The sequence below is a fragment of the Cottoperca gobio genome, chromosome 6 (assembly GCF_900634415.1).
Source record: "Cottoperca gobio chromosome 6, fCotGob3.1, whole genome shotgun sequence".
NCBI lineage: Eukaryota > Metazoa > Chordata > Actinopteri > Perciformes > Bovichtidae > Cottoperca > Cottoperca gobio.
Window position 1 is genome coordinate 18849916 of NC_041360.1, and position 14111 is coordinate 18864026.

A 14111-nucleotide genomic window follows, 5' to 3' on the forward strand; every position below is an offset into this window, starting at 1 on the left:
TAAATAAATTTTCAAAGTTAAAGTATTTGCTATGTAATATGGAAGTATTAAATTGTTATTCAAATTCATAAAAGTGTACTGTAATAGTTACTTAAAGTAAGTACTTACAATTAGTACCAGAAAACTTTGGAGCTACTTTTACTTTACTTGAGTATTTCAGTTTGTTTTGCTACTTTCTACTTCCGCCTCTGGTGTTTTTTAGACTGATCGTGTGTTTTGGATAACTACATAATTACAGCCATTAGTTTAATATACTGTATAGTAAAGTTTTAAAAAAGCACTTTTTTTCCAGACATTTTGGAAAATAAAAGTAAATAAAAATACTAATATTTAAAAGGTGTAGAACGATGGGACTTCTTTTTTTCAGCATTTATTTATGTACTTATTTCAATAAGCGTTATTGCTGTAATCCAACAAGGCAACAGTGCCATCGATATATGTACTTTTTAATTTAACCAAGGTGAGATAGTAGCCATATAATTTTCCCTTTTATTCAAATAAACAGCAATCGAAACATACTTTTTATATGTGAATCTGAAATGTTGCCAGAAATAAGGAAAAAAACAACAAGGAAATGTGTCATTGTGTTTATTTTGAAGGAAGAATTTAAACGGGCTACAACGCTTTAAATAGCGGAACCTTGACGAGGGGAATCCACTGCAAAGATGGGGGCTTATTTCTGTGTTGCACTTAGTGCTACAATCAAATGTAGACTGAAAACAAGGACAAGTTGTTGTCAGCGTTAAGTGACAGACGGATTAGCCCAGGCTTTGTTACACTTTGTTATGGATAATGAGGTTGATGTCTTTTATCAGGAGCTGCCAAAAGTGGTAAGTCGCAAATGTATTGATAAATCTTAAGTCGTAGGAGTTTAAAGACGGTAAAAATGTAAGTTAGTTAATATTTGTGATAGCTAGCTACAATGCTAACGTCAGCGTTTTAAATTGTCACCAGGAGCTTCATGCTCACCTCAACGGCTCCGTCAGCTCCCAGACCATCGAGAAACTCATCAGCCGAAAACCGCATCTCAACATTGAACACGGCATGACTGCTATCGGAAAAGGCCAGCGGAGGACTCTGGATGAGTGCGTATAACTTTAATGCAAAGTTTAATACGAGATCAATTAATCATCAATTAACTGAGAGCTATAATTGATGATTAAATCGTCGTCATTTCATAAGTGATGTAAAAACGGTACGGTTGATATTAGAATAGATTTTGTTTATTTGGGTTTATTGGGAAACAAATGAGGTGTATATAGACAGGTAATAGTAAACTGACAATGAGAAAAGGGGGTGTTTATTAAACGGGTCAACAAAACAAAATGGCGCAAGGTTTATCAAGGTAAAAACATCACATAATACAGACCAAAGATCTCTCAATTGTACAACAGCCATTCAATTCATATCCATGGTGTATACAGCTACCCTCTCATATTTGAGTTTACTAGTTTGTTGACCACATTAATTGCATTTGGGATAAAATAACCTTTGCCAGGGGTATTCTATTCTAAATATAGCAAAAGAGAAAACAAAAAGCAATACAGACATGATCAAATTATACAAGGGAGATGTAAACACATGACACAATTTATTTATTTTTAGAAACCGAGTCAAATAGATATTGTAGTTCAATACAAAACAAATGGATATTAGGTGTGATCTGAAGCACTCTAGCCTTATGCATGCGATATTTGCCAACAAGACTGATGCATTTGATAGCGTAGTTTGTATTTTATGAGTCTGTATTACAATTCAGAAACAACACCACATGTCCACAGGTGTTTTCAGGTCTTCAAGGTCATCCATCAGCTGGTGGACACAGAGGAGGACATCCTGATGGTAAGGATTGACTGTTTTTGTTTACTTTTATCTCATTTCTTTGCACAGGATATCAGTAACAGGTGTTTATTACATTTTTTTCCCAGGTGGCGATAGATGTTATTAAGGAGTTTGCAGCTGATGGTGTCAAATATTTAGAGCTAAGGAGTACACCAAGGGAGGAGAAAACCACAGGTAACGATGTCAACTTGGAGCCTAATATTTTTAATGAAGTGATTTACTGTCAAGATTGTTTTATCAAATTATGACAATACAAGTTAGATAGTTTACGCATAGATTAGTTATATGTATCTCAGAGCTTCAAACCTGTACAGCACCACCAGACCCTTCATATCCGCCCATATGTGCTCCGTTCCTGGAATCGATACATCAATCAATAAATAAATAAATCATCTTTAAGACACACCTTTTTATTAATTCTCATGGCACGTCTGTGTTTGCATTTATGTCCAAGTGCACCTCATTCCTACAGAGCCCCAGTAATCAAATGTAAGTGTCTTTAAGTGAGTAAAATATAGAATTTAACTGATTGTGTTAAATGGGAATACGGTATCGTCTCATATCGATAACCGTCTCCTCAATTGAATTGAATAAAAATCGTATTGTGGCATATATCCATATAATATTGTATTGTGATTTACACCCCTAATGTGTTTACATGTGTCTGTCTTTGTGAAGCACTTTGGTGCAAAACCTGTTTGCCTTTTAAAAGTGCTATATCATGAAAAGAACATGACACAAGTTTATTATCTTTTCCTATAGGATTGACAAAAAGGAGCTATATTGAAACTGTCATCAAAGCCATCCAACAGTGTAGAAGTGAAGGAGTGGACATCGATGTCAGGTAGGCATAAACTGTGTTCAGTTGGCAACATACCCAGAAATTTATCTTGGGTGTGTGAGGTGCCCCACCCGAGATAACCACAAATGGCTGGTGATAAAACCACAAACATGTTGCATAATGTTTCACTATGATCTTCCAGTAACTCGAGTGCTGGCCCCAGTAGTCCGTGGTTCTTAATGTGTCCATTTGTCCTCAAGGTTTCTGGTAGCCATTGACCGCAGGAATGGGCCTGAAGTTGCCATGGAGACGGTGAAGCTTGCTGAGGAGTTCATGTTGTCTTCTGATGGTTTGGTGTTGGGACTCGACCTCAGTGGAGATCCAACGGTCAGGGAAATTTACAGAATATTATGCATCATTAGAGTTCAAACCCCCACTATTGTCTGATAATAGAGAAGAGACTTTATTGTCATCCAGCTATATACAGTGCAGGTGCAGGTGCAGTGCAGTGCAGTGCAGTGCAGGTGCAGGTGCAGAGCAGAGCAGAGCAGTGCAGTGCAGTGCAGTGCAGTGCAGTGCAGGTGCAGTGCAGTGCAGTGCAGGTGCAGGTGCAGAGCAGAGCAGAGCAGTGCAGTGCAGTGCAGTGCAGTGCAGTGCAGTGCAGGGCAGTGCAGGAACACAGTATAGAGGAACACAGTTGTTTCCCTGGTCCCGGCGCAAAACAAAAGAATGAACGAACGCATACATGTTCGGTGCAAACAGGATACAAGACAAGGTAGAAACATATAAACACAATTAGTGTAAATCTACATTTATGTAAATACATGTAAACATTAAAAGCTGATTTATGTTCCCCGAGGAAGTGAAGTAGTCCAAGTCAAGTGCAGCTCAATTTGCTTTTTTGTGTGCCAAGAAAAACATATTGCAAATATAATCACTTGGATCTTCGTGTTATCAGTTTGTGCCTTCTTACAGATGCTGGCTGTGACTCTCAGATTAAAAGGACAGTTTTACTCCCAATACTACGCATCATTCGAGTTTAAACACCCACCAGTAAGGTGGCAGTTAGACAAGTTAGAAACATTAAAAACCTTTTTACAGCTCATGGCATATTCACAAAGAGTACTTTTTCTTCTGATACTATGAATTCTCTTAAACATTAAGGAAAGTTAAAACAGTACAAAACTATTTAGGCTCTTAACTTCACTCCGCCGGTACAATTTGTCTTTTTTTTTCTGGTAATACTTGAGACTTCTCCTGGTGTACAAATGACCAAAAGAAAACGAAAAGGTCCTTGGTGTTAACTTTCTACAGTTGGTGGGTGTATTTTTCACACGGCTCACAACAGGGTCTCTGAGTATTTATGCTTCGTCATATTTTGAAACATGCATTTCTGTTTTCAAATGCTATCACAAGTTAAAGGGATGGCACAGGGCCGTCGATGCTTCTTAAACTTCAGCAAAACTATTGAAAGGAAATATTCAACAAACCATACTTCCTGTTCATGAATGTACTTTGTCCCTTTAAGGTCGGCCATGGCAGAGACCTGCTTCCTGCTCTACAGAGGGCCAAGAACTGTGGCCTGAAGTTGTCACTGCACCTCTCAGAAGTATGACCATAACATTTTTCATATTATTTCTTATCAGTAGCCACATTATCTGCGAGTGATCTGACGACACAAACTGTTGCAGGTACCGTCGCAGCTGGAGGAGTCAGAGTTGCTGCTCAATCTTCCTCCGGACAGAATCGGTCACGGCACCTTCTTGCATCCTGAAGTGGGTGGATCTCAAAGTGTTGTTGACAAAGTGGTGGAGAACAAGATACCTCTGGGTAAGTGAGATTAAATGATACACTTTCTATGGTGAGCACTGTTGACTAGACTTGTTTTTAATGTATTTTTCTTGTAGAGCTTTGCCTGACATCAAACGTCAAAGGACAAACTGTACCTTGTTACTCCAAACATCATTTCAAGTACTGGTACCAGATGGGACATCCGAGCGTCATTTGTGTAAGCTTCGTCTCGTTGCACCTCAGACAGGCACACTTGTATGTGAAATGCATACTTTAAAAAGAAATGGTATTCCATAAAACATTTAAAAAGTATTTTATTCTGACGTAGAACCTGAAATGACACTTAATGGTGAGAGAACCAAAGTTCACCATGAATGATTTTTATTGTCACGTTACAGACCGATGATAAAGGTGTCTTCAGTACAGACTTGTCTCAGGAATATCAGCTGGCAGCTTCTACGTTTGGACTCAGTCGTGAAGATGTATGGAAAATCTCCCAGCAGGCCATAGACTGTATCTTCGCACCAGACAACGTGAAACAGCAGCTTAAACAGAAGTGGATCGACTTACAGCCTCAAGTGTTCAAGTGAACCATTCAGTGTGTCCAACAGCCAATCATATACCTCGAATATCACTTTACAAAACTTTTCCATTAACCTTTTACAGGTCTTTGTAGTAACCATGACAACTAAAAAGGGAACCCTGAACATGTTTGAAATAAGTGAAAGTAAATGATACCTATTTATTACAACAAGTGTGCGTGTGTTATTTTCTGCTGATGTGTTGCACACATCATGAATCAAAGCAACAAACTTGTTATGACAAACTGCAGAAATGCAGCCGTCTGTGGGGGAGCAGAATTAATAAGAAATGGCTAAGCATTAAAAAAAAAAAAAAGAATCTCAATGGATATTCAGTCTTTTGGGTGCTCTTCAGTATCTGCAAGTCTGTCCTAGATTCTTAAATTCTTCAAATGACAGATGTTGATGCTGCTTCGTGCACGCACAGTTTACTGTTACGCCCTCTTGTTGAATTTGCCGTGCTTGTCCTTGCTCTTGCTGAATTTGCCGTGTTGCGTTTCCTTTTTTTTTTGTTTCCCGTGCGCGGGAGTCCCATTGCTTGCTTTGGGGTTCACCGCCTCATATTTCCTCTTCTTGTCACTGTTGGGAGTAGCACATTGTTACTAATATGTTTCTACAACAACCACACTTTTGCCAAAGATCCAAACTGTCACTGCACCTCTTGATGCTGACGACAGCCGTGTTGCCTGCTTTCTTCAGTACTTGGTCCCACTCCTCATCTTCCCCACGGATCTTGTACCTGGAACACAAAAGGAAATCATTACAGCTGCAGTAAATATTGCCCTGTGTCATTCAAAACGCTACACAAATAATGACAAAGTGAATCCCTCCCAAACTTCATACTCACTCTTCCATGTCCATTTCCTTCACTTTCTCTATATCCTGCTTGTGTTTCTCATCAAACTCCTTCGCTGCCTCATTCTGTGAGAAACAGATTCCTTTATAACATCAAGCATCATAAAGGGATGCAGCCATCATTCTGTCAGAGTCCCTTTCCCTGATAAACAGCTTCAGTTACAATTATATAAAAACAAATTAACACATTCTCACATGAGAAGCTGAAACAAGCAAATGTTTTAATATGGCTTGAACAACATTGTGGAGCACGTACCAGATCATCTTTAAGGCTTCCGACAGTCGGCTCCATGCAAACTTCTTTAGCGATCGCCATCTCTGCCTCAATAGCTTTTTCTTGGACGCTGGTGAAGACCTTGGATAGTAAACGTATTTAAATTAATGTAGTTGGAATAGTTTTAAAAGTCAGCGTTATGGCCTGCATGTCTTCAGGAGTGAACTTACTTGCACAAACTTCCGGATCAGACGGTTAAAGAGGCCCATGAGCTGCGAGCTCGGGAGTTCAATTTCCTTTTCCAGCTGGTCTACTGATTTGTGCTGTAAGCCTATACCGAGCAGTAACGCCTAGAGAAGAACGGGGACAAACGTCAAGATACAATAAAACTGCATTCGCGACAAAGGAACCACTGAGACCACAGCCACAAGGGAAACTTACACACTGAGCAGCTGAGAGAGACACGTCACCGAGCTGCTTGAGGAAGAACATGCGAGCCACTGTTGGGATCAGGTCCATGATGAGGTGGTAGTCCACCATGCTCCTCGAATACAACTCCAGACGTTTGAGGTCGTAAGGGCTGAAATAGGACGCCAGCTCGGAGCTACTGAGAACTGAGAAGGTCAAAGACGGGTCAGATTTTGCTTAGAGGATTTTCAAAACGTGGAAGACCATCGACATGACGACAGATTGGAGTGACATACACACCAGATGATTCAGTACACTGTACACATTCACTGTTACACTTTAGGGTTATGGTTTAGTGTAGAACTTCTCTGACTTTGTGAATGAAACACATCTGGACCTGTGGCTTCTACAGGAGTATATACCCTCGACTCACGAGCTCATGTTGTGTGGCAAGTCTACCTTGGATGGTTACGACATTATGGCTAATAATCTTAATCTTCTATGCAAGAGTATGAATGGGATTCTCACTTTGGAACCTCACTGTTAAACTCTATTACCGGCCAGCATTGGTTAATAGAGGAGACTTACTGCTCGTCTCCTGCTTGGACTTCTTGTTCTGCAGGATGCTGAGTGACAGGCTCGGATGGAAGCGGCTGAACTGGTAGGAGAGGAGAGACAGGAATCGCCGGCGGAAATCTGGGGGGAAACAAAAACTGTTCAGTTAGACTGTAATAAGTCTAAACAAACCAGATCTCTAGAGGTAGTGCAGGAAGAGTCGTGGAAGTTCACCTTTCCAGAAGGCAGACAGCCACTGGCTCTGCTCTGGAGCTTCATCTGTGTTCAGCTCCTTCAGCATCACGCAGGAGTGCTCTCCCGTCAGGTCATTCTGGAGACAACCACACACACACCAGTAATTACAGCATGTGACAACAGCACATTGTACATTAACATACTACAACAACATTTGTATATACTTACAGGGGTTTGTCTTAAGTAGACTGGAGTATAACCCGCTTTCCTCCAGAACCTGTGAGGTTGCAAAAAGAGTTTTTGACAAATCTGCTAACATATTGCTGACCCCCTCCCCCTTCACCATATTCAAGGAAGCTCACTTGAGCAGCCTTGTAGTAAGGCCATAAGAAACTCCTAGATAGTCCAGTCTCTCTGCTCTCCTCTCACTCAGCTTCAGCAGCAGAGGAGGGAGCTCTTTCCGTGGAGTGATCACCTCCTCCAGCAGACTGACAGCCTGGACGACAACAGACAACAACAACGCTACTGTCACAAAACTGTTCGAATCAAGTAACACTTCATGCGAGTAACCGAAATGTCTTCCAACTATAGCTGAGCCCATTTCCTGTCCTTACCTCGCTGCTGACAGATGTGATCTCATTGTGGTTTGAGTGTGTGCTCTCATCCATGGTGGGAAACTTGCCCTCATAGTACATCTGCAGCAGTTGGAGAGCCCTGGAGCCGTAGCCCATCTGGTGGAGAGGTTGAACACCAGTTACATACAGAACATGCAGATTACTTAAACTGACAAACAAGCCGAGGCCTCTGCAGGCTCTTACCCCTTGGTAGTCTGGATTGACAGCTATTCGCACCACTCTGCCTCCAGAGAGGCTGCCAAACTCTGGGTCTTGGAACTACAGAGAAAAGAGCAGAGGCTTTCAGGTTTGCTCTGTGGACACGTGAGCGGTGAGGATTTTGTCAAAAAGGTTTGTGACCAGTGTGTACCTGTTCTGACACCGTCCAGGGAATGAGGTCACCAGAGGCCTTCTTTCCTCTGGACAGACTGTTTAGGATGGACTGCCGAGATATTTCTCCCTCCAGACACACCTGAGGCATCAGAGAACAACAAAAGTACGTAATGAAGAACGAATACAGTAAGTCAAGTCAATAAACTTGACAGATGAAAAAGAAGAACTGGAGCCGGAGTTTGTCTCTTTATGCTTTAAGTGAATGAGTTATTACTGATGGTGTAAGTTAAAGAAGCTCATAGAATAACCTGTTTATAGAACTCTTTCTTCTTCTCGTCATTGACTAAGATAAGACGCCCAGACTTTTAGTCAACAAACACACAAAAAACTAAACAGGATGAGCTAAATATAATAAAACCTAACAATGTCTTACCTGCACCACAGCGAGGACCTCAGGCAGTGAGTTCTGTGTGGGGGGAACGGGTGGCAGGAGGCAGAACAGGTGATGGGCCGGAGCATCGGACAACATCTGCAGGTCGTTTGGTGAATTCTGGATCCAGAGAAAACATTTGAGTCAGCGAATAAACACAACGATGGCACAACACTGTGTGTAGGACATTGTGATGTGATTAACAAACGATCACCTTGTAGTGCGATGCCACGTAGAGGGCCATCAACCTCTGCAGGAAGGCCTCAGACGCCTTGTGGTAACAGAACAGCGTGTCTCTGTTCACATAATATCTGGACAGTGTGGGTGAAGGACAAACGCACAATTAAAACTCTCTCTCTCTCTCTCTCTCTCTCTCTCTCTCTCTCTCTCACCCTCTCTCTCACCCTCTCTCTCTCTCCCTCTCCCTCTCTCTCTCTCACCCTCTCTCTCACCCTCTCTCTCACCCTCTCTCTCACCCTCTCTCTCACCCTCTCTCTCTCACCCTCTCTCTCACCCTCTCTCTCACCCTCTCTCTCTCACCCTCTCACCCTCTCACCCTCATTTGATACTATTCAATTCACCCAAGAATCTTATCCCTCCAGCTCTATCACACATGTAGCCCTGGTCATCATCATCATCGTGTATTTATGTTATGTGGAAAAAGCGTTTTGCTTGTATGACATATTGTTTGTAACTATGGGTGACCTTTAAAAGACCTTTAAGCCCCTTAAAGTGCATGAAGGATACAGGTCACACGTCTGTGGGAGTGGGCAGCCAGAAATGAGCCGGGGTATGTTGAGACAGTCCAGACAGAGCAGGTCATTCAGCCACTTCTCAACAGCATCACCCGGAGCGTACCGGATGGACTCGTGAAGAGAAACCTCATGGAGCGAGCGAGCTGTGTACGAAGACAGATGCACAACCGTCAGTCCATCCATTTCCTGCCACTGAACACCCACAGACAGTACACACGCCGAGATATTTACCCGCTGCGAGCCGCTCTGTGTTGGAGGACCTGTTCTCTGCCGACAGGCTCTGCTGACTGTCTGCGCTCTGCTGCCTCAGCTGCTGAATCAGTTTGAGGGAAAGAGAGCGCCCCGTGCCTTCATACCTGCAGAGGCAAGGAAAACAACGGTCAGTGACGCAAACAGCTAGAGAAATGATGAAACGATTCATCAACAGGAACTACTGACAGAAAGGTCCTTATGTCAATCGAGTGGGAACATTTGCTTCGTCTTGTATTACACTGAAGTGAATATCTTCAGGGTTTGGACTACAAACAAAACTACAATCAATTTGAATTTAAATGACATTTTTAGCTTTATTGGCATGAACATTTTAAAAACTATTTTGAAAGCATAAAAGTCAAATAAGATCAAATAATAATATAGTAACATTAGCAATGACACAGTAATAGTATTATTATTGCTGATAATTAAATCCATACTACTCAACATTTCCTTGTATGTAATGTCATTTGGACAAAAGTAATGTGATATTTGATTATGTATATATCATCCAACACTATTACTGACCCGTTGATGGTCGAGGCCATGAAGACCAGATAAGGTCCCAGCAGCTTCTTAACTAGAGGAAGAGGGATGGCGGCAGCCTCGTCAATGACCAGCAGTTCAGCCTGGCCCAGCTTCACTGCGTCGCCTGGGTGGATGTACTGTCGGTCACATCAACAGGAAGGTCAGATACGAGTCATTATTATAAATAAAAAGGAAATTGAGAAGCGTGGTCGGTTCTCGTTTACCTGAATTGTCTGCCGGTGCTCTTTGAAGATGTTGACCCGCACCACAGCTTTGTTGAAGTCTGGATTCAAAGACTGGATGATTTCATAGTCAAGATGCTCCTTAAAAACAAAACCAAATGGGATATGAAGTTGTGTGTGCCAAGAGCAGGAACGCTCAGTCGCAGATACAGAGAAGATTCTGAGGCAGCCTACCTGATACTGCAGGGAATCAAAGCCTTTGAAGATGAATTCAAACATGGTGTGGAGGTTGTCCGGGCTCGGTGAGGTTACAAAGATATTGGAGTAGCTGTAAAGAACGTCAGGCCGTCATTAGCAAAAGTGTAAGATTAATAAAAACAGATTTGTATGATGTTAATCTGTACCCAAAAGCCACAGCTCCAGCGACAGCCAGCCCCAGTGCTGCAGACTTGCCTCGACCACGCGCAGCAGTCAGAGCCACGGTGGTCCGCAGAGTCTTCTCTGAGATCGCCTCAATGAACTTCAGCACTCCTTTAGCCTAGAGGACAACACACACTTAGACAGTTACACTTCAACAGGAAGACTATTGATGTGTAATTCCTGTGGAATCTGTTGGTAACTTAAAATCTTATTGATGCTTTCATCAAAAGTTTCACGTTTGTAAATGTTTTAAGCGTCTCTTTAGTGAGCGGTGCTGACCTGGTCCATGGTCCTGCAGCAATCCACCAACACACCCACAGGCTGAGTGTCCCGAAGGGACTCCTTCAGATCCTTCAGCTCCTGTTCTCGTGGAGACAAACCTTCCTCCTGAAGGGGGTGAGACAACCGGTCAGAAATCAGGGAGCATAGAGTCAACAAGCAAGCAAACTGTAGTTAATGTAGCACTTATCAAAACAGTCGTCACAAAGTACTTCACAGAAGTAAGAAAAGAAAAAGAGAACATACAAGGCAAGCTTTAAAACAAACATTTATTAAATCAAGAAAAACACAGAAAATAAGCAACTTTTAAGATTAAGAAGAAATAATATTTATTTTTTATTTTTATGACCAACCACAGCTCATCACCTTTAGTCTTCTCCAGGGGGTAACTTGAGGCTCCTCAAAGTGATAACAACTCATTTAAAAGAGACCTGAACATGTAATGTAATGACAGGGAGCCATTGAAGAGCAAACGCTGGTGTAATGTGTAATCTACTACAGTAATACTGTAATAAACTGGGCTTTTTGTCTGTATTGTCGTGGATATTGTTCAATAAGAGTGCCTGTCACAATTGCCTGGAGCTGGACTTTTGGTCAAACAAAAGAAGAGATGATATATTCACTTTAAAATGATATAAAACAGAGCAAGGCAGAAAATGGTCACACTGGAGAAGCTGGAAACAGTAACTGTTCCTAATTTTTGCTCAATAATTGACTTAGTGCAGATTAATCTTCAGTTGATTGAAATAATAATCGTTTCTATTCTAATGAAGTTACCTGAGTCTTTGGCGGAACAGGCTTGATGTTTGCCATGTGGCTGGAGATTGGCAGGATGTTGAGTTGATCATCAATGACAACACAATTTTTGCAGGAAGCAAGTGACAGAATGAATCTAGAAGAAGTGGAACAACATTAACAAATATTAATAAAATGTTGGCTACGAATGCTCAAGATTTCACGAAAGCCAGCGCAGCACTTACCTCTCATTGAACCTCCCCACCACATCCTGATGAGCCTCGGTCCTGTATCGAGAGTGCACGTCCTGGATGAAAACAATCCACAATTATCCCGAGTCACGCAGAGTCTGACATGTGTGGAGATGGAACAGGTTAGAAACTTACCATAGTCATAGTGTAGAGCTGCTTGAGAGAGTTCATTGTCCTTAGCAGAATCACCACTATACCACCTCCTTCTACGGTCTCAACAGTTCTCGCTAACAGATTGGGAGTCAGAGCTTCAAAGTCCTGTGTGACACAGAAAACAAAATCTCTCAAGGGTCAAGTAAATGAGCTACATCCACTTCAGTCTACAGCAACGATTCCCAACGTTTTGTGGACTGTGATCCAATAAAATGAACCATATTTCATGTCCTTCTTTCAGACCCGCTGGGCTACAGCGACCGAGGAGAAACTCACCTGCAAGACGCACATGCCGTAGGTGTTTCCCAGGATCTTGTGAGTCTCGTTGTAGTAACAGTAGCGGATGTTGGTTGCAGCGATGAAGAGTTCAAACGGGTCATCCTGATTCAGATTCAATGTGCCAGTTTTTATCTTCTTCTGCAGCTGTCTCATGCGCTTCTTCCGATTGCTGTTTCAAACATTTTAGACGAATCAAACACCGTTTTCATTTTTGATACAACAAACAGCTAAATCTCAGAGGAGTTCACACTCACCTGCTGAATCCCAGGTCTTTTTTGTAGCACCAGAGTACAGATGGTCGTGCTCTGACGGTAGCTTTAGACAGCATGTGGTGCAGAATGACAACCTGGATCAGAAGCGGATTTAAGATTGAATTGAACAATTGTGTTCCAGAGGGAAATTTGCTTTACAGACAGCAGTTCAAACAAATACATCACATCATACACGAAACAGCACAAGATTCATGTCTCCTACACTGTCACCATGAATCGTGGAAAAAGAAGACGCGGTGAAATGACACCCGGAGTTATAGTTTGTTAGTGCTACCTTTGGGGAGACTAAACCTCTGCCCTGATGTGAGCATCTGGAAGTCAACATGTGAAGGATGTTGAGGGTCTTTAACAATAGTCTTTGCCTTTCAGAGGCCCCGCACTTCATACAGGTGCTGAATGATTTTACAGCACAGCGACCATGTTTCTTTTTTTAAGACCAAGACTGCCAAAAAAATAAAAGGACAGACTCAATAAAATAATGCAAAAATTAACTGTGTTGATTCCAAATGAAAAAGAGACTTAAATGTAACTGATATTTTTGCATGAAGGAACAGTGAGATTACCTGATCTCTCCCACGATCTCCCACCACCACATATATCGTCCGATGCTGCAGAGCAACTCCATTCTCTATCTGGACACGAATCCGGTTGTCTATCTTCTTGCGGACTGTTGCCATCGTCTCACTGCTACTGAGAGGAGTCAGAAAAACACAGACAGCAAACATCAGATAAACAAGTGCTGTCAAACTAAATTGTTCTTTACAACCATTAATGGTATGGTACAATATTAAACATTTATTTTCCAGACAACAGACAAATTAAATGGAGGAGTCCTATCGGTTCTCTGCAAGTTTAAGTTCCTCTACTAAGGATTGTCAGAAATAGTCAAATTTAGGAAATAACCATTGATGCAAATCTTCCCAAAAGGTACATTTACATTAATAAAATAGGCTAAATGTTCTGTTGTTTCAATGTCAAATAATTAGCAGTTATGATCGACGTCTTAAACCCTTGACCAGAACAATATAATCCATTAAGGATTTTAAAGTGGACTTCCTTTGCTTTTGGGGCAATTGGAAACTTAAAAAGAAATGCAACAAAACTAAGTTAGGAGGAAGGATTGACTGGAGCTACCTTGCAGCCAAAACAAATGAGAGTTAATGACAGCAGGGAAACTAAAACCTGCCACAATGCGATGAAGAAACACAATGAAAGCGTCACATTAAACACTCAACGTTACCTTCGGTTACACACGAGCGGGTTGTTGTTTAATCTTCATGCGATAACTACAAGACGAGGGTTGAATTTACATGCCAGTTATCACGCTGTTGATACACTCACGTGGAGACATCCGTTCATGGAGGACCCCCGGTGTGACGTCAGAACAGCGCGACGGTCTACGAGAA

General features: G+C 41.8%; 2 protein-coding genes across 3 annotated transcripts; one reads left to right on the top strand and one right to left on the bottom strand.

The window, feature by feature from the left end:
* The first annotated feature begins 651 nt into the window (after positions 1–651).
* On the top strand, positions 652–5165 carry mapda (N6-Methyl-AMP deaminase). The gene is made up of 10 exons (XM_029434529.1): positions 652–830; positions 955–1085; positions 1782–1842; positions 1929–2016; positions 2605–2686; positions 2884–3010; positions 4152–4232; positions 4315–4453; positions 4531–4631; positions 4813–5165. Exons 1-10 carry the CDS (start codon positions 786–788, stop codon positions 5002–5004), a joined length of 1047 nt encoding a protein of 348 aa, XP_029290389.1. The 5' UTR covers positions 652–785; the 3' UTR covers positions 5005–5165.
* nat10 (N-acetyltransferase 10) lies at positions 4711–14102 on the bottom strand. 2 transcript variants are annotated; one of them, XM_029434523.1, is made up of 29 exons: positions 13946–14102; positions 13269–13392; positions 12688–12779; positions 12431–12602; positions 12137–12259; positions 11996–12057; positions 11793–11907; positions 11016–11123; positions 10721–10854; positions 10551–10644; positions 10359–10457; positions 10135–10271; positions 9586–9710; positions 9347–9497; positions 8814–8910; positions 8603–8719; positions 8207–8308; positions 8041–8115; positions 7837–7953; positions 7585–7718; positions 7451–7499; positions 7262–7358; positions 7061–7168; positions 6506–6678; positions 6295–6414; positions 6107–6205; positions 5843–5916; positions 5654–5734; positions 4711–5574 (listed from the first exon to the last, which is right to left on the bottom strand). In XM_029434523.1, exons 2-29 carry the CDS (start codon positions 13380–13382, stop codon positions 5430–5432), a joined length of 3114 nt encoding a protein of 1037 aa, XP_029290383.1. In that variant the 5' UTR covers positions 13383–13392; positions 13946–14102; the 3' UTR covers positions 4711–5429. The 2 variants fall into 2 exon arrangements, with proteins under 2 accessions (XP_029290383.1, XP_029290384.1); XM_029434524.1 differs by having other exon boundaries at positions 13269–13395; positions 13946–14094.
* Between the last annotated feature and the right edge of the window lie 9 nt (positions 14103–14111).

Coding starts and splice junctions, on each gene's coding strand:
- mapda (XM_029434529.1), top strand. CDS start 786: ATGGATAATGAGGTTGATGTCTTTTATCAGGAGCTGCCAAAAGTG. Junction 1,086..1,781: donor CAGCGGAGGACTCTGGATGA/GTGCGTATAACT, acceptor ACATGTCCACAG/GTGTTTTCAGGTCTTCAAGG. Junction 4,454..4,530: donor GGAGAACAAGATACCTCTGG/GTAAGTGAGATT, acceptor TTTTTCTTGTAG/AGCTTTGCCTGACATCAAAC.
- nat10 (XM_029434523.1), bottom strand. CDS start 13,382: ATGGCAACAGTCCGCAAGAAGATAGACAACCGGATTCGTGTCCAGATA. Junction 12,780..13,268: donor GAGATCGTGGGAGAGATCAG/GTAATCTCACTG, acceptor CTTCTGATCCAG/GTTGTCATTCTGCACCACAT. Junction 12,603..12,687: donor AAAGACCTGGGATTCAGCAG/GTGAGTGTGAAC, acceptor TGTTTGAAACAG/CAATCGGAAGAAGCGCATGA.